Source organism: Neofelis nebulosa, chromosome 1, assembly GCF_028018385.1.
Source record: "Neofelis nebulosa isolate mNeoNeb1 chromosome 1, mNeoNeb1.pri, whole genome shotgun sequence".
Taxonomy (NCBI): Eukaryota; Metazoa; Chordata; class Mammalia; order Carnivora; family Felidae; genus Neofelis; species Neofelis nebulosa.
Genome location: NC_080782.1, coordinates 13,564,997 through 13,583,239, shown reverse-complemented (window position 1 = coordinate 13,583,239; position 18,243 = coordinate 13,564,997). Strand labels below are relative to the sequence as shown.

The window sequence follows — 18,243 nt, the reverse complement described above, 5'->3', positions numbered from 1 at the left end:
AAAAAGTACTGCAATGTTTGTGTGCTGTTCATGATAAAGAATTCTTGGTTTCCCCTTGGAGAGGACCTGGCTGGATAGACCACAGGATGTGATCTTAAAGAGAAGGGGCTAGTGCCTTGGATCCTTAATCACTGCTGTTTCCAAGAGATCGGAGGGAGGGGCTGGTGGATGAATGTAGATAGAAGTAGAACAGGGAGGGCAGTAGCCCCTCCACATAGTGGAAAACCTACCCTTCTGCCTTTCACGTGCCTCATGATGTGGTTTCAGGTCAGTTCCACTCTCCATCTGTTAGCAGGGTGATATTTGGGCCACACCCAGCATAGAGAATCCTCTGCCCAAATTAGAGGTTACAGCGGAAAGGCTAGCACCAACGCATACGTGGCCCAAGCGCTTTTATTTTGCTGACTTTGATGCCTATTGGGTAACTTTGATGTGGTCTCGTTGGGGTGATTCTGAAAACTGAAATTTGTGTCTTCGTTTCTATGTTAGGAACTAAACCTAACTTAAAAAAAAAAAAAAGATGAAAATCGTCAAACGGAAATCGTGATCTGTCTGTTTTTGCTGTTACAGGTTCCTTGCACTGACTCCATGGAGAGTGTATCACCTGATTTCTGTCATGATACTCGGGCGCGTTATTATGCAAATAATAAAGGATATGGTTTTGTCCAGAGCTAGAGGTAAGAAAACTGAGAATTCATTTTTATGGTATGTAATTTGCTAGGCCCCAAATATCTGATCTTTGTGTAGGCACATTAACCAAGTAGTTTTAAAAGGGAACGGGCGCCCTGGTGGCTCAGTCAGTTAAGCATCTGACTCTAGATTTCAGCTCAGGTCATGATCTCACAGTTTGTGGGTCCAAGAGCAGAGCTACTTGGGATTCTCTCTCTCCCCCTCTCTTTTTGCCCCTCCCTCCCTCTCTTTCTCTATTAAAATAAATAAAAACATTGCAGAAGGGAACAAAATAACGTCATGTAGGCATTGACTTGGCTATTATTAACGTTTGTCGAATATTTATTTATTTGGCAAATATTTATTACGTACTTAACTGATGTCCCTAGTCAGAGCTACTGGTCCTGAGCGAAAGGTTTGTGTGTGCGTGCTGGTTTCTCTTTGGTTCTAAGTGCTACTTAAATACCATTTTGATATGTAAGCAGGTTGCAGTGAGGATGACAGTGAAATATTTATAACGTCCCCCAAGATGAAGCTTGGGCCACTGGAAAATGGGCTCATTTATATGAAAACTTTCTCTGCCTCCATGAAGAAAAACAATTCTGGGCTTAAAAACAAATAACAATCGGGGTGCCTGGCTGGCTCAGTCAGTAGAACACGTGACTGTTGATCTTGGGGTTTTGAGTTCAAGCCCCATGTTGGGGGTAGAGATTACTTAAAAAAAAAAAAAAGTAGTAGTTAAGTAAATTTTAACAAATGAGTTCATGATAATGAAATGTGAACTGATTGTTTAAAAATGAGACTTTGAGTTAATTTTGAAATTTGCTCAAGGTGTTTTCTGAGTAATTTGTGTTATAAATCTGAGTCCAGCTTTTCTGTACTTGGAGAGGCCCTCTGACCAGAGCCTGAGCTAGATTTTGTGAATGAGCAAAAGTCCCTCCTTGGAGTAATTGAGCCCTGGGAACTTTAAATGTGGTAAGATTGATGGGATCAAAAACCAGGATGACTCAGTCGGTTAGGGGTCCGACTCTCTTGCTTTCGACTCAGGTCATGATCCTCATGGGTTGGTGAGATCGAGCCCCACGTCAGGCTCCACGCTGACGGTGCGGAGCCTGCTTGGGATTCTCTCCTCCTTTCTTTGCCCCTCCCCCGCTTGCACACTCGCTCGCTCTCCTCTCTCTCAAATAAATAAATTAAAAAAAAAAAAAGCCAAGAGAAGGAGGTTCCAGTGAGACATTTGATTTCCCTCAGTGTAACACCCGCACGGAAGGATAATATTGGCCGGGGTCCATATGGATCAATGCGCGTAAGAACTTCCCAGAGTTCCCGCCCTGGCAGGGTACCGAGGCCTGCCTTGTAGGAAGCACCCTTGTTCTCCCTAAAGCCAACTCTGAGACCAGGGATCTCAGCTGTTACGGGTTTACCATCATCATGGTCCACAGTGGGCTTGAGCTCCAGTTTATATTCTAAGTCTTCTTAAAGTAAATTATGTGTAGAAAGACTGTGTTACATTGCTGCATTACCAGGTTTGAAGGTAATTCCTTCATTCTAGTGAATCTGAGAAGGTGAAAAAAAACCCAATGTTGTTAACTGTAGGAATTTAAGCGAGGAATAAATCCACTGGAATTGGGAAGTGCCAAACTGGAAATTCGGTTAGGAGACCTCCCACAAATTCACTTATGTCTAGTTCCTTCTTTTCTTTTTTTTTTTTTTAATTAATTAATTAATTAATTTATTTATTTATTTTTAATTTTTTTTTCAACGTTTTTTATTTATTTTTGGGACAGAGAGAGACAGAGCATGAACGGGGAAGGGGCAGAGAGAGAGGGAGACACAGAATCGGAAACAGGCTCCAGGCTCTGAGCCATCAGCCCAGAGCCTGACGCGGGGCTCGAACTCACGGACCGCGAGATCGTGACCTGGCTGAAGTCGGACGCTTAACCGACTGCGCCACCCAGGCGCCCCAATTTTTTTTTTTTTAACGTTTGTTTATTTTTGAGACAGAGAGAGACAGAGCATGAACAGGGGAGGGGCAGAGAGAGAGGGAGACACAGAATCTGAAACAGGCTCCAGGCTCTGAGCTGTCAGCACAGAGCCCGACGCGGGGCTCGAACTCACGGACCGTGAGATCATGACCTGAGCCGAAGTCGGATGCTTAACCAACCGAGCCACCCAGGTGCCCCTCTTTTCTTTTTTTTAAAATATATTTTAAAGTTTATTTTGAGAGAGCGCAAGTGGGGGCGGGGCAGAGAGAGAGGGACGGGGGATCCAAAGCGGGCTCTGCGCTGACAGCCATGAGCCCAATGTGGAGCTCAGACTCGCAAGCCGTGAGACCATGACCTGAGCCGAAGCTAAGAATCGGACTCTCAACTGACTGAGTCACCCAGTGGCCCCCAATTACTTCTTTTCATGAATCTGTGGATTAAGATTGCATTCGTGTATGGGTTCTCCCCTCGTTCCTCTCCCTCTTCACCCCATCCTTTTCTGTTTCAGAGAATAGACACCCAACTCCCTGTTAACCCTGTCAGACACCTGCCCCAGTACTCTGGTCACCACAGATGTATTAAGGCCACCTGGAAGCCGAGCATCGGTCTCACGTTGTGGGTTTTGCACAGGGTCTGTCAGATGCACCCACGGTGATGCCCTGTTTCTGCCCTGATTCAAACTTTTCATCTCATTTTCTTTTTTTTAGAGCGCACAGGTTGGGGAGAGGAGCAGAGGGGGAGAGAGAGAGAGAGAGAGAGAGAGAGAGAGAGAGAGAGAGAATCCCAAGCAGAGTCCACATTCAGTGCAGAGCCTGACACTGGGCTCGATCTTATGAACCATGAGATCATAACCTGAGCTGAAATCAAGAGTGGGTGCTTAACTGACTGAGCCACCCGGGCACCCCTCTGCCCTGATTCCTAACGGACAGAGGAGAGACCCTTTTTCTCCAGTAGACTTTGTAACATTTTCACCCTCTAGGACCTTCCTCCGGGGAATCTTAGAAGAAATAACCACTTACACATTTTTATCAGCAGCCATTTTAGCTGAGCATCTCGATCGTTTCCGTTTCGAGTCAAATCTGGTCCTCATTTGGGCACAAGTTGTAGGAGCAGACAAGCGTGGCAGGCAAGTACAGGGCTTGAAGGCTTCGCGACTGCTCTTTTCTCACTCTCGGCCGCTCGCACAGAGGTTGTTATCAGCCTTGACTCGTTGGCTTGACGTTCCTGTGAATACGGGACCTCCGCATTCACAGAGTGCAGGCCGCCTCTGCTTGCAAGGATTCGGCCCTCGGCGAACGGAAGCTGTGGCCTTGGAAGAGTAGGAGCCTGAAGGGTCTAGTCCGGGCTTGTTCGCTTCACTTCCCAGTGTGGCGGGGACCCACCAGATAGTGGGTTAGTTTCCTGGGGCTGCGGTAACAAGCCCTCATAAACGTGGTGGCTCAAAGCGACAGAAATCTCTCCCCTCACTGTTCTAGAGGCCACCAGCCCCAAATCAGTGCCACCGGGCCAACATTGAGGTTCCGGCAGGGCTGTGCCCCCTCCGGAGGCTCTAGGGAAGCATCCCCTACCTCTTCGGGTGGTTTTGGGTGGTGGCTTGTCGTGCGTGGCTTGTGGCCACGTCCCTCCACTCTCTGCCCTTGCGCTCACCCCCTCCTCTTTGTCCTCGTCAAACCTCCATCCTACAGGGACCCTCGTGGTTGTATTTGGGGCCCACCTGGACAGCCCCGGACAGTCTGCCCATCTCCTGGCCCTTGACTCAGTCACACACAGTGCATCCCGGTTCCGTAGAAAGTGGCATTTTGCAGGTTTTGGGGATGGGAGACCTGGCGTCTCTGGGGGCCGTCATCCCGCCAGCTGCACAGCCTGAGCTTCTTCATCCCGTGACACGGCCGAGACCAACCCAGGCTGCTCGGCCGGGTAGGGTGGACTGAGACCGTGGAACAGGAGTGCCCTGGGCTCAGTAGCTTCCATGCGGCCTGGTCTGCTCTGCCGCGTCATCTGAACGTCGTGGGGTGTGTTCACTCGGGCGACCTGTGCTGAGCGCTTTTCTGTTCAGGGCCTGCTGGCGGCCCTGGGCTGCCAGGGGCATCCAGGCCCACCCCGGACCCCTGCGCCCCAGGTGAGCTCTCAGACCCCATCCTGCACGCCAGACGCTTGCCCCAGGCCAGGCTTTCTCTGAGGGTATGAGCCCAGCTTGCACTGCTCCGAATACAGCATTTCTGCTGCACAAAGGCAGAAGGTCGGGATTAACTCTGCTCTCTCCCAGCGCCCCTCGGCCCGCGACGAAGGAGCACAAGTGCCGGCCTCGGCCTCCGTTAGTGGAGGCTTTGGAGGCAAAGACCCATTTGAGCCCTGCGGATAGTGGGCAGGGGCCTGACTCTGCAGACTTTTCAGCCCAGGCCCGGCTGAGACGAGTGGGTCTCCGGGAAGCTTCCATCTTGAGCCACATGCTGTTACGGAGACGCCATGGCTTCAGCCAGAACCGCCAGCCGCTGTCGCTGCTCATGTTGGCTTTAGGACAGCAACTGGGAAAGCAAGAGCCAGCCGTCGGGCTCCCGGGGCCGTTCTCTCCCCTCCCGTCTCAGCGTCCCCACTTCCCACGACGGTTTTGGCTAAAGAGCTGATGCTTCCTTCTGCTGTTATGAATTTCGTTTTATTCCTCCTCTCCCCCCCTCCCCCATTGCTATTTTTAATACCATCTCAGATGCTTAATATGAAGGAGGTGGGCAACAATGTGGGGATCTTTCACGTGAATTCATCTTTGTGGAACCTGCTGGAATCCACGTCTCTGTTACAAGTCGGCAGCAGGAGCAGCCTGCAGCTGTGTTGGGGGGGTGGTTCGCGCTCACTCCTGTTGTGTACCTTGAGTGCACACTTCCCTGTGTGAGCCCCTTCATCCAGGCCCTGGAGGACCCTTCTGCAGCGTGGAAAATCCCTCTGCAGCCATAGGCTGTTGTTCGACCGTCCCCCGCTTCCCTCTCCTTGCAGAAGAGCCTGTCCTTCTGCCACCGGCTCCCTTTAACATCCTCTTCCAGCACCGCCCTGTGCGGCAGGAGGGGGGCTCAGCAGGTCCCCACGCGGCCACTCGTTTTCAACCTCTGTCCCTTCGTACCTTTCCTCCTGCGAAATCTGCACTGTCCATTTATGCCATTTTCTGGTCACAGTTGAGCATGGGCCATCGGGGATTGTGGCGGGTGGACTCGTGTGCCTCCGTTCTCTGTCCCTGCATCCTGTAACCTGGATTTGGTCACCCGCTTGCGTGGCCTCATCTTTGACCTGAGCCACTAGAAGCAGTCTGTCTGCAACCCCTACAAAGGCTGAGAGTCACCCCTCAGGACACCCTCTGGCCAGCCCCCAGCCCCTCACTCCTGCTGAACCGGCTCTGCCCTCAGGGTAAGCACCCTCCTGCTCAGCCTCTTACCCGCCCCTCTGCCCTGCACAGCCCCCACCTGCTCAGTGCTCAGTGGCTGCAGGTCTGCTGTCCTTGCCATTCTGAATGTCCTTGTCCCCACAGTCCAACCATGCGCATTTTCCCCACTTTTAATAAGCAAACAAGCAAGCACCCCATGATGTCACCCACTTCCTCCACTCTTGGGGCCGGTGCTATCAGAGAAGGGTCATATGACAAGGTGAGTGTTAGTGCCAGAATTTAGTCTCTCCCACTTTCCAGCTTCAGCTGAGGCGTCACTAGTGTTCGTAAGCCCTTGGATTCTTTGGAATTGTTTCTTTGCTTTGTTTGCTGTGCCATCTAACCCCAAAGTATTTGAGGCAGCTTGTGAGGAACATAAAAAACAAGGCTATTTTTAACAGGTGTAAGTAGAGGAATAGATTCCAATATGGTGACCATAATTGAGCAACAGAGTGATCCCTGTGCTTACTAGCAGCCAAGGCAAAAAGGGAAACTAGATCCACTGAATAGTTCTAATAGTGTGATGAAAGGATGCAAACAATTTTGAGACTAAATTTTTTTTTTCCTGGAACTAAATTTTAAGAATTTATTACACAGATCTCCCTCCCTTTCTTTCTTTCTTTCTTTTTCTTTCTTTCTTTCTTTCTTTCTTTCTTTCTTTCTTTCTTTCTTTCTTTCTTTTCTTTATTCCTCCCTCTCTTCCTCCCTCCCTTTCTTTCTTTCTTTCTTTTCTTTATTCCTCCCTCTCTTCCTCCCTCCCTTTCTTTCTCTTTCTCTTTCTTTCTTTCTTTCTTTCTTTCTCTCTTTCTTTTCTTTATTCCTCCCTCTCTTCCTCCCTCCCTTTCTTTCTCTTTCTTTCTATCTTTCTTTCTTTCTTTTCTTTATTCCTCCCTCTCTTCCTCCCTCCCTTTCTTTCTCTTTCTTTCTTTCTTTCTTTCTTTCTTTTCTTTCTTCCTCCCTCCCTCCCTTCCTCCCTCCCTTTCTTTCTTCCTTCCTCCCTCCCTCCCTCCCTCCCTCCCTCCCTCCCTCCCTCCCTCCCTTCCTTCCTTCCTTCCTTCCTTCCTTCCTTCCTTCCTTCCTTCCTTCCTTCCTTTCGTCCAAAGTAGGCTCCATGCCCAGCATGGAGCCCAATGTGGGACTTGAACTCACAGCCCTGAAATCAAGACCTGAGCTGAGATCAAGAGTCACCAGCTCTTAACCAACTCTTAGCCACCCAGGCACCCCTACTAGATCTTTGATAGGGGATACTGAAGAACAAAAGGGACAGCATCTTTGGAAAGATGGGAAAATGCAGAAACCACCTCATGGCCATTTCTAATATCCATTAAAACTGGTAGCTGGGTGTATAATATTAAGATATAGTGCAATGAAGAAAGTAAGCCCGTCAAGAAAGCAAATGAGAGGGGCGCCTGGGTGGCTCAGTCGGTTGAGCATCTGACTTTGGCTCAGGTTATCATCTCACGGTTCACAAGTTGGAGTCCCATGTCAGGCTCTGTGCTGACAGCTCTGAGCATGGAGCCTGCTTCGGATTCCCTGTCTCCTTCTCTCTCTGTTCCTCCCCCACTCACACTCTGTGTCTGTCTCTCTCAAAAATAAATAAACATTAAAAAAAATTTTTAAAAAGAAAGCAAATGAGATCCAAGTATGCATTTTTTTTCTGTTGATTTCACTTGAGCCTCACCATAAGCTCAAAACACCTAAAGGATGAATAGATAAAAACCTCCTTTCTCAAATCACTGTTGTCTCAGTTCTCCTTTTGTCGGTACCATTTCAAAGCCCACCGTAAATGGCACCTCTGTTATTGGGACCCTCTCGAGCAGCCATACTCTCTCTCTCCCTCCATACACCACCTCAGTGCATGCTAGGTCTGCCCCACTGAACACTCAAGTCCCTGAGGCAGGACCATGTGTGATACAGGGTTCCATCTCCCGAGGCACCTATCCAAGTGTTTTACAAATAGCAGGCTCTGAAATACTCGTGGGCACATTGCCTGAATTAATTCTGGTACCAGAGGTGTATACTGAATGGTTTGATAATTTCTAGAGTTGAAAGATCTAAGCATTCTATTTTATTTTATTTTATTTTTTAATTTTAAATAAAAATTTAATGTTTGTTTTTGGGGGAGAGAGACAGAGCACAGGCAGGAGAGGGACAGAGAGAGAGGGAAACAGAGAATCCGAAGCAGGCTTCAGGCTCTGAGCTGTCAGCACAGAGCCCGACGTGGGGCTGGAACTCACGAGCTATGAGATCATGACCTGAGCCGAAGTTGGACGCTTAACTGACTGAGCCACCCAGGTGTCCCAACATCTAAGCATTTTTAATAGCTCAGAAGATTTCTACGTTGAGAAATGCTTCGAGAGAAAAACGCCTCCATTAATGTTTCATTCTTTGCCTCTCCTTGTTGCAGGTGCACAGTTGTGGAGAAGCCTCAGTGAAAGGTAGGGAACTTGGTTTTCAATGTCATGGCTAACGGAGGGCAGGTGACTGCCCCTCCAAGATGTCCAGTGGGTTCAAATACATAGTTGGTTCTCTCCTTCTTTAAAATGGACTTTATTTTTTAGAACAGTTGAGATATACAAATTGAAAAGATAGTACAAGGTTCCTGTATATAGATAGTACACCCCCACCTTTCTTCTGTCAACATTATTACATTACCATGATGTATTTGTGATGATTAATGAAACAATAGTCAATATATTTTTATTAACTAAATGTCCACACTGTGTGCAGATTTCCCTAGTTTTTGCCCAATGTTCTTTTTTTTTGTTCTAGAATCCCGTCCAGGATTCCTCAGTGTGTTTCATAGTCGCATCTCCTTCTGCTCCTCTTGGCTGTGACAGTTTCTCAGACTTTTCTTGTTTTTGTCGACCTTGATAGTTTTGAGGAGTCCTAGTCAAGTATCTTATAGAACCCCCCTTTACTCTGGGGTTATGGGTTTTGGGGAGAAGCCAACAGGGGTGAAGTGCCATTTCCATCACTCCGTGTCAAGGGTGCTTCCCATTGATGTGATTTATCACTCACGATGCTAACCTTGACCACCTGGCCAAAGTGGTGCTTGTCAGGTTTCTCCAAGTTGGTTATGGCTGTCTGTTTGGGAAATCAAATTAAGACCAGAAGGCTATTGATGAGAACAGGACCAGAGAACGATCTGAAAGTGTGGTGACGGTGGTGCCCCTGTGGCTTGCAGGCCACTCTAGGCGCGACCCCACCCCTGGCCTGGCAGTACAGGTCCCAGCTCCCAGTCCTGTTTGTTGCAGGCACGCTGGAGCTCCTTGGGCGTGTCCTGGCCTTCTGTGCACGTGCAGAGAGTGACCCGGCTCCCTAATTTGGGGCAGGGGGAAGATTCCACCCAGCGGGCTAGTGTGATTTCACAGGAATCTTAAAAAGCACTTTGTGCTCTCTGGCGAGTAGCCTTTCAGATTTACTGGTACTTATTTTGACCCGTGAAGGTATCACGTGCCTGCTTTTCTAGAGGCCTTGCCGTCCAAGTCCTTCTAGCATAGCCCAGAACACGTTGCCTGTTTAGAAGCTATTGGAGTGTTTGATGATGATTTGGAAAAAAGTATCAGCGAGCACAGCAGGACCCAGGGACCCCCTTTGCCAGCGCACTGGCTTTGGTCAGGGAGTGAGTAGCACCTTATAACATGCCTTTTGTGTGGATTTGTAATATTTCACTACTTTGGGAAATTCCCCTTGTGCCCCCAGAGAAGGCGTGATCATGGAAATAACCTTTTCAAGGAAGGGTCACATTCACTTCAGAATTGTCCAGATACATAGTCAATTCACCCCCATCCCCCCACCAGCTGATGATCTTGCCAAGTTCTCTCTGGGCCTCAGTTTCTCATCTGCTGACTGAGGAGGTAAGAGAGACAATAGTTTCAAATGTCCCTCTCAGCTGTAAAGAGTCTGTAATACAATTTGAGGGGTTTGTTGTGTTTGAGATATTGTGATTTATCATAAGAATATAGATTTGGTCTTTGTCCCCAAGTTTCAAGGACAGAGTCCTAAAACCTTTGCAGTTTCCTAATTGTTGAGAGAAAGGTGTCTTTTGTCCATGTTAATGAAGTGGCTTTTCCACCACACCTAAGGACCGGGGCGGGGAGGAGGGAAGGTGAGAGGAGGGGGAAGGGTTGGTTGGCTGGGGAATTAACCTTGTGATTTGAGGTTTGGAACTTGCAGTCCCTCCCCCTTTCTCTGGGGAGCGGGGAGGGGACTGGAGGTTGAATCAATCATCCTTGGCCAATGATTTGATCAATCGTGCCTGTGTAATGAAGTCTCCGTAAAACCCCTAGGGACAGTGTTTGGAGAGCTCCCAGGTTGGTGAACACCCAGAGATTTGTGGGCAGCAGCACTGTTTCCCCGCACCTTGCCCCGTGCTTCTCTTCCATCTGGATGTTCCCGAGTCACATCTTTTGTAACAAAACCGTAATCTCGTAAATAAAATGCTTCTGAGTTCTGGGAGCCCCTCTAGCAAATTCATGGAACCAAGGCAGGGAGGGGGTCGTTGGAACCTCCAGTCTGTAGCCAGTTGGTCAGAAGTGTGGGTGACTACCTGGGCTTGTGAATGGCACCTAAGTGGGGGAAGAGGGCGGGAATTTTGTCGGACTGAGCCCTTGACCTGTGGGGTCTGACGCTATCCCCGGGTAGATAATGTCAAAATCAAGTTGACTTGTAGAACACTCACCTGGTGACCTGGAGTCTCTAGGTGGTGCGGTCAACATCCCCCTCCTGCGCTCCACCCGCCCCCCACCCCCCAGGTCAGAATTGGTATTAGAATTATAGTTGGTGATCAGAAGTGGGAGCAAAGAATCATTCCTGTTTCTTTTTTTTTTTAATTTTTTTTTTTTTTAACGTTTATTTATTTTTGAGACAGAGAGAGACAGAGCATGAATGGGGGAGGGTCAGAGAGAGGGAGACACAGAATCTGAAACAGGCTCCGGGCTCTGAGCTGTCAGCACAGGGGCCCGACGCGGGGCTCGAACTCACGGACCGCAAGATCGTGACCTGAGCCGAAGTCGGTGCTCAACCGACTGAGCCACCCAGGTGCCCCTCCTGTTTCTTTCTTATTGTTATTACGTTTTTGTTTGGCCAGGGACTCTTTCAAAGTGATTTAATCCACCGCAGAAGGGATACTTTCTGATATTTTTTCACTGCAGTTTCTATTGTGTCATTGTATTCTGTTCTCTTTTCATCATGGAGATGTGGAATGAAAATATTTATTCCTCTAATTTCTTTGATTTGATACGTTGCTTTGATTTGATACGTGATTCCTGGTATCTGGTGCTGGGTAGTGCTTGTGTTTTTAATATCGAAAAATTCAAAACCACTTTCTTTGAAGGACAGAAAGCAGTGCTGTGTAAGAGGATCTTTGGGGGCAGAGAGGCGCCGTTTTGCTCATGTGCGCCGCGGGGGGGTTAGGCTCTTTGCACTTCCTGGTTACTTTGTCCTGTGTCGCATATTGCTGGTGGTCTGTGCTCAGTCTCACAGTGGGCCAGGCCTTCTCTCTGTGGGGCTTCAACTGCTTCGTTGAAAGATCATTAAGTGCACTGTAAAAAGGTAAATCAAGTAATGGGCATTCTCTCTTCATAATGCCATCGTAATGCTTTTAAATTAAAAAGGAGCCCCTTGAAATGGAACCTTTGTGTACTATTGGTGGGGACGTAAATTGGTTGCAGCCACTAGGGAAGACAGGATGGAGGTTCCTACAAAATTGAAAAGAGAATTACCATATGTATGGTATTACCACATGATCCAGCATCCCGCTTCTGGGCATATGCCCGAAGGAAATGGGCTCACTGTTGCAAAGACGTGCCTGGACCAGCATGGTTATTGCAGCATCATGCACAACAGCCAAGACGTGGAAACAGCCTAAGCCTCCCGATGGTGGACATATGGATAAACAGGTACATATATACGATGGAATATTATTTAGCCATAAAAGCAGAAGGAGATTCCGCCATTTGTGTGAAATAAGTCTAAATGAAATACTGTATGATCTCACTTACATGTGGCCTCTAAAAAAGCTGCTGATAAAAATGGAGAGGAGATTGGGAATTGCCAGGGGCTGGGAGGGGAGGGAAGTGAGGAGATGAGGCCTAAGGGCATACGCTTGCAGGTGTAAGGCCCGGGAGTCCTGGGGATGTAATGTGAAGCATCGCTACTCCGGTTAACAGCGCCATATAGTAGACTCCAAAGTTACCGAGAGTAGACCTTCTGTGTTCTCACCACCACCACAACAAAATGACAATTGTGTGAGGCGAGGGGTGCGTTAACCACCTGTGTGGTAATCCCTTCACAATTTATATGTGTATCAAGCCGTCATATCGTACACGGTAAACTTCTGCGATGTTACATGTCAGCTGTATTCTCAATAAAGCCGAAGAAAAGGGACCTCCTTCCTTCCCTGTCGTCTAATGGCTTCTTCTTTCACAGACTTGTCACTTCCTCCTGGGGAAAATGTGCTTCTGTCAGTGAAGCCGAAAGTATTTCTCTCAAAATTTCGCATGAAGATAGTGACGTGTGTGTCTATATATAGTTACACACGTGTGTAGTTTCTCTGGACGTTTGACAAAGGCTGTTCCTAGTGTTCACGTGGGTGGTGCTTGTAAACGACGGTAAAGCCAGCATCTAGTCTGACGTGGTCATCAGTAATGAAAGCTGGATACTTTTAATCAGATGCTACTCACAGAACGGCTTTTGTACCTGGAAAGTTGATTTGGTGAAGATGTGGTTCATAGTGTTTCAGTTCTGAGAAGGGCTCGTGCTTGACCTATTTCCTTAATGAACAGTTAACACTGACTCTACAACCTGGACAGGGCGTTTCCAGAGCCGTCTGTCAACTGAACCCAACTCACATCTTAGGGCTCATTCCTCGTATTGAAATGCAACCTGACCCTTAGCGTCATAAGGGCTTTTTATTTCTGCACGTGACTGTGGCAGCTGACTGAATAAAATCATCTGTTAACAAAGGACACGTTGTCCACATTGCCTTTGAAAAACCTAAAATTGTTTTTATTTTGGCCAGGTTTTTCGAAGTATAAGTTTGACAGAAATGACTTGCATATATAGAGCGATCATTCAAAATTTCTTTACAGAGTTCTTTAATAGTTTTGTACGTTATAACCAGATTAAGGAGCTATTCGCATCAGAAAACTTCTTTTATTGTTCGGTTCCAATTTACAGAAAATATCTTTTTTTTTTTTTTCTTCCATGGCAACTAAAGATTTTGAAAATTATGGCTGAGAGCGCTGGGATTCCCTATCAGACATCCTTGGAATCCCGATGTCTATAGCAATGTGTCCTTCACAGGAATTGGGGAGTGGCTTTCCAGTGACTCATGAGGACATCAGGTCTACTCTGCCTTACCCGGAGTTGACTGTGCAGGGGCATAGCAGAGAATTAACAGTCAGGGTTTCTAGAGCCAGCAGGGATTAGCAAGAGTTGTGAGCTTTTTGCCTGGATCTTGGTCACATGGTCGAGGTGTTGGCTTGTCTCGGACTCCCCTGCGAGAAATAGTCGTGTGGCCCCACTGCGAGGGATGAAATGCCCTTTTGCCTTGTCAGCTTCCTGATAACTGCCAGTCAGAACATTCTAGCTGGTTCTATTACTATTATTATTGTTGTTGTTGTTGTTATTATTATTATTATTATTATTATTATTATTATTATTATTTTGCCCCCAGCGAATAGGAGCCAAGAATCTTTGGTTGCAAAACCCAAGTCCTGAGCTTGCCCCGGCTCATATGCCCAGAACAAATTGGAGTGTTTAAGGAAGGGATGTCTAATTAATTAAATCCTTGAGCACGACATTCTGTGTCTGTTAAAAGTGAAAAGTCATCTACCATTTGCTAAATTGTCTCTTCTGAGGAATAGAATTTAGTGTGAAAACCGCATTTTCGGTCATTTATGAATCATCCTTACTTATCAAAATTGCATAGAGAAGGTGAACTACTAAGTAAAAAGCATTGAACATGGTATCTTATATGGTGTCCTTTCTTTGCCGTTAGACACAGGAACAGTATCGACTCATACATTAAAACTAGTCGATTTTACAGTTTGAGCATTTTTGAGTGTGTCTAAAAGTGACCTTGTAACTTGTGGTTTGTAACCTAGTCCCTGTACCTTTGTAATAAGGCATAATATTGAAATCTGTATTTTTTCAGTTTAATTTCAGCCAGAAGTGTAGACAGGGAGCCACATCTCCATGAGCTTTGAAAGACAGCTTTGCCGGGGTGCCTGGGTGGCTCAGTTGGTTAAGCCTACGAATTCAGCTCAGATCATGATCTCACTGTTCGTGAGTTCGAGCCCCGTGTCGGGCTCTGTGCTGACAGCCGGAGCCTGGAGCCTGCTTCAGATTCTGTGTCTCCCCCTCTCTCTGCCCCTCCCCTGCTCACACTCTGTCTCTCTCAAAAATAAACAGACAAAAAAAATAAAGAATTTTGCTGTGAAGGATACATTTGATTGAATTAAATTATTTAGTTTAGAAAAAATATGCACTTAAATTCAGATAAGTGTATCTGAGTGTGGGTAAGTCTTCGGCTGAAGATGTCTGGACTGGCCTGGGAATGAAACACTACTATTCAAGTCTCTATCCTGCCAAAATAAAAATCCAAATAGGCTTTTATTCCCTTTTTTCCCCCCAAAATAATAATTGAGCACTATTCTGTAGTCATGCATTGTACAATGGAGAGTCAAAGCCCTTTTCTTCCTCTCTGTCGGGAAAGAACAGCCCCATTCAGTGACTGATAGATAGCGAGCTCTCAGCCAGAGCTGCTGAGACTTGGTCTGGAAAGTTTCTCGAGTTCTTCATCCGGATTCCGATCTGTTGGATTCATTTTTTAAAATTGTGCTTTGAAAATTAGACCAGTTTGAAGACCAGTATGGAACAAAGGACTCTAAGCAGTTTTTAAAGCTGGTTTGGAGGAAGGACACGATACGGAGAATTCTGCCGCATCTCTCTTCACTGTCAATGGTGTATATATATACATACAAAACTCTTTACAAATTTTTGAAAATGGCTCCTGCCAGACATTTAGGGGCCGTTCTTGTCTCTCAGGAGTCCGTCAAACTAAAGTAGGGCAGATGGGTTGAATGTGAGTTCCAGAGAAAATCGCTCCCTGAAATTGACATGGACCCTCCGGATGGCAACCGATACATTTCTTGAAGCATTAAAAAGAAAACCAAACAGGAAGTGCATTTCACAGCCCACTGGCTTCACTGACAAGGGCAGTAAATTGTTAGACCTGTTTCTGGTCGTGTATTCCTTTCATGAGTAGCATAGTCTCCTTGTATCCAGGCAGATTTATCAAGTCAAAACCTGGACAGAAAACCAGGGGTCAGGGCTTCCTGAGTCTGGGATAGCAGCCATCAGGGGAGCCCTAAGTGACTTAAAACTCAGGGCTCCTTAAGTGAAAGCCACTCAATATTATGTTTTCTTATAATTTACAATTTTTGTGTATGATAGTTTCTTTTCTTTAATGTAACTCTGTAATCGGTTTATAACGTGAGTTCAGTCACCCCCGTTTTTAGAATTATTTTAGAGCTGCTTCATATTTGCATACTTTAAAGTGTGAGTACGCTGCCATTTCCCATGTCAGCACCTTGAGTCTCTACGAACACTTGACAGCAGATGAAAATTTCAACTCCGATCATTTTAATCCATGTTTCAGTTTCTCTTAACCCCATGCTTATTGGATTTGATTAGGTAGTAGATCCTGAGTTATTGAGGGTTTGAAAATGTAATTCATTTATAAATATATTTTAAAAATTAAGCTAGACTAATTAATTCTGCCTTCTAGCATTCTTGCTTCATTAGATTTTAATAACCGGAGAAAGAAGAATGATTAGTGGTTAACACTTCTCTTAACTTACCCTGGCCTATGTTGTGGTTATTTGAATATAAATGAAGACTTCACAGACAGTTGGAAGTTTCTATCTGCCTCTCAGTCTCTTTGATTTTTTTTTCTTTTTCTTTTTTCATGCCTCTCTGTCTCTTTCTCTTGGTCTCTCTCTGCCTCTCTTTTGTTCCTCTCTGTTTCTTGGTATTTTTTTTTTTTCTCTTTGTCTCTCTCCCTCTCTCTCTTTTTTTTTTTTTTTTTTTTTTTCTTTTTCTTTTTTTCTTTTTAGGTCATCCGGGGAGAAAGGAAATCTGGGGGTTTTTTTCCTATTTTTTTTTTCTTTATCTCTTTCTTTACTGTTCCCAAACATGTCTATTTATAATCCTGCTTGCCTAGTAGCATTTAAAATATATTTTCCCCCTGATTTTAAAAGTAGTACCCACTAATATAGAACACTAAAAATATAGGAAACCTGTAAAGAAGAAAACCTAAATCCTGTAGAAATCCATCACCCAGAAATTAAACTCACTTCCAATTTTGTTTGTTTTCTTCCAGTCTTTTCATGAAATTGTATGTGTGGATTTGTTCATTCATCCTTTCAAACAAACTTTTATTGAGTGCCTTAATTGCTGGTACTTCTAGGCATCTGTGGAAGAAAAAAACAACACACTCGTTCCTCCTGGAGTTCATATTCTAGTGACTGAGCCAGAAGATAAATTGGTACACTACATAATGTTACATGGTGAAGCACGTTTAAGGAAACTAAAGCCAGATGAAGGGATTAGGGTGTGTGAGGGTGGGCAGGGAGGGACAAATTGTAATCAAGTGCTCCAGAAAGACTTCACTGAGGATTTTTGAGCAAAGACTACAAAGTGAGTTGTGAGTCCTGTCTGAATAAAGAGCTTCTGGGCTCTGGGAACACTCAGTGCAAAGGCCCTGAGGCAGGAGCTATAGATGAGGGTGATTTTTTTTATTTTATACCGTAAGGTTTTTTTTTGTTTTTTTTTTTTTTAAGCAGCCATAGTAACTGGAATAAATGGGATATTATGCAGTTAATTAAGATCATGTTATAGAAGAGGATTTAGTGATACGAAAATTTCCCCTTTGTTGCTAATTGTGTAAAAAAGAAACCCAAAAAACTATAGGTTTAAATAAGTACGGGAAGGTATAATGTACGGTGCCTCGTAATTATTTGCTGTCACATACGTGGTGTCTCTGTGTGAGGGGAATACAGGTGATTTTTATTTTCTTGATTTGGCTTACCCTTACTACATTTCTCTTTCTGTAGTGAACATGGTGGCTTTTATCATGAAGAGAGACAGTTGGGGGGGGGGGGGTTCCCATCACGCAGGATGAGGTCTGTGATTGTGCATGTTGGAGGCGACTCAACAGAAGGCTGCAGGCAGTCAGTTTGCCCAAGGGCCCTAATGGCTCCGGCTCCAGAGCTGCCGTCCAGAGACAGGGCTCTGGTTGCCAGGAGAGGGACTGGCACGGCCCAGTCATTGGAAACAAAGGTCAGGGCTGAAGTCCAGAGACGCAGCTGGGCTCAAAGGGACGCTGGAGCCTCAGAAATCAGAGGCATTACAGGGGGGCCCTGCTCAGGCCAAGTGCCACTTAACACCGAGTCTCACGGGATTGGGGTGAAGAAGAAGTGGTCACGTGTTGTGAAGTAATAAACCCAAGCGGTTGACTTCCAAGATCAGGCGGTGTCCGAGGGGTGGAGTAAAAGGTCTTGAATTCTTCCTTTCTGAGACTTTGCCACGGGCCCGAGGTTGAGCCTCCAGGCATAGGTGAGGGGTCTAACTGCATAGTCTCATGATTGAGGCATGCTCCAAGAGAGCTTTCACTTCAGCAAGATTTGGAAACTCTTTGTATCATCCAGACTAGGACTTGTATCTCTATCCTTGTGCTCCCGACGATAATCTTTGGGCAATTTAAGCAAGAATGAATCTGAGAAGACGTTATGTTCTCTCGTGAACCACCCATCCCAGCCAAGTTCTGTATATGTAAATATACATACATTGAAATTACATATACATGTGTTCCCAATTTTTTTTTTTTTTGCGGTCTATAAAAATGGTACCGTATTTATGTAGCCTTCTAGAACTAATGTCCTAACGCTAAACATTTTTCAAAAACATTAATCCACGTTGCTGTGTATAGCTGTGGTTCGTTCTAGGTTGCTGCTGTAGAATATCCCACCATGTGACCATACCACAGTTTATTTACGTGTTTTCTTTTCATTGGACGTTGGGCATTTTCTTTTACCAGACTGTTCGCTGCTTCTTTGAGTTTCTGAGTTTACTCTGGCAGTATGAAAAAAATCGCAAAAAGAAGAAAGGTAA

At 45.8% G+C, this 18,243-nt stretch overlaps 1 protein-coding gene across 1 annotated transcript in view; it reads left to right on the top strand.

Moving 5' to 3' along the window:
* RETREG1 (reticulophagy regulator 1) overlaps positions 1–18,243 on the top strand; it is a 132,405-nt gene that overhangs the window by 34,604 nt on the left and 79,558 nt on the right. Inside the window, exons 2-3 of the mRNA XM_058716070.1 lie at positions 571–677; positions 8,471–8,501. Coding sequence (XP_058572053.1) covers positions 571–677; positions 8,471–8,501 — 138 coding nt within the window. The remainder of the gene's footprint in view (positions 1–570; positions 678–8,470; positions 8,502–18,243) is intronic.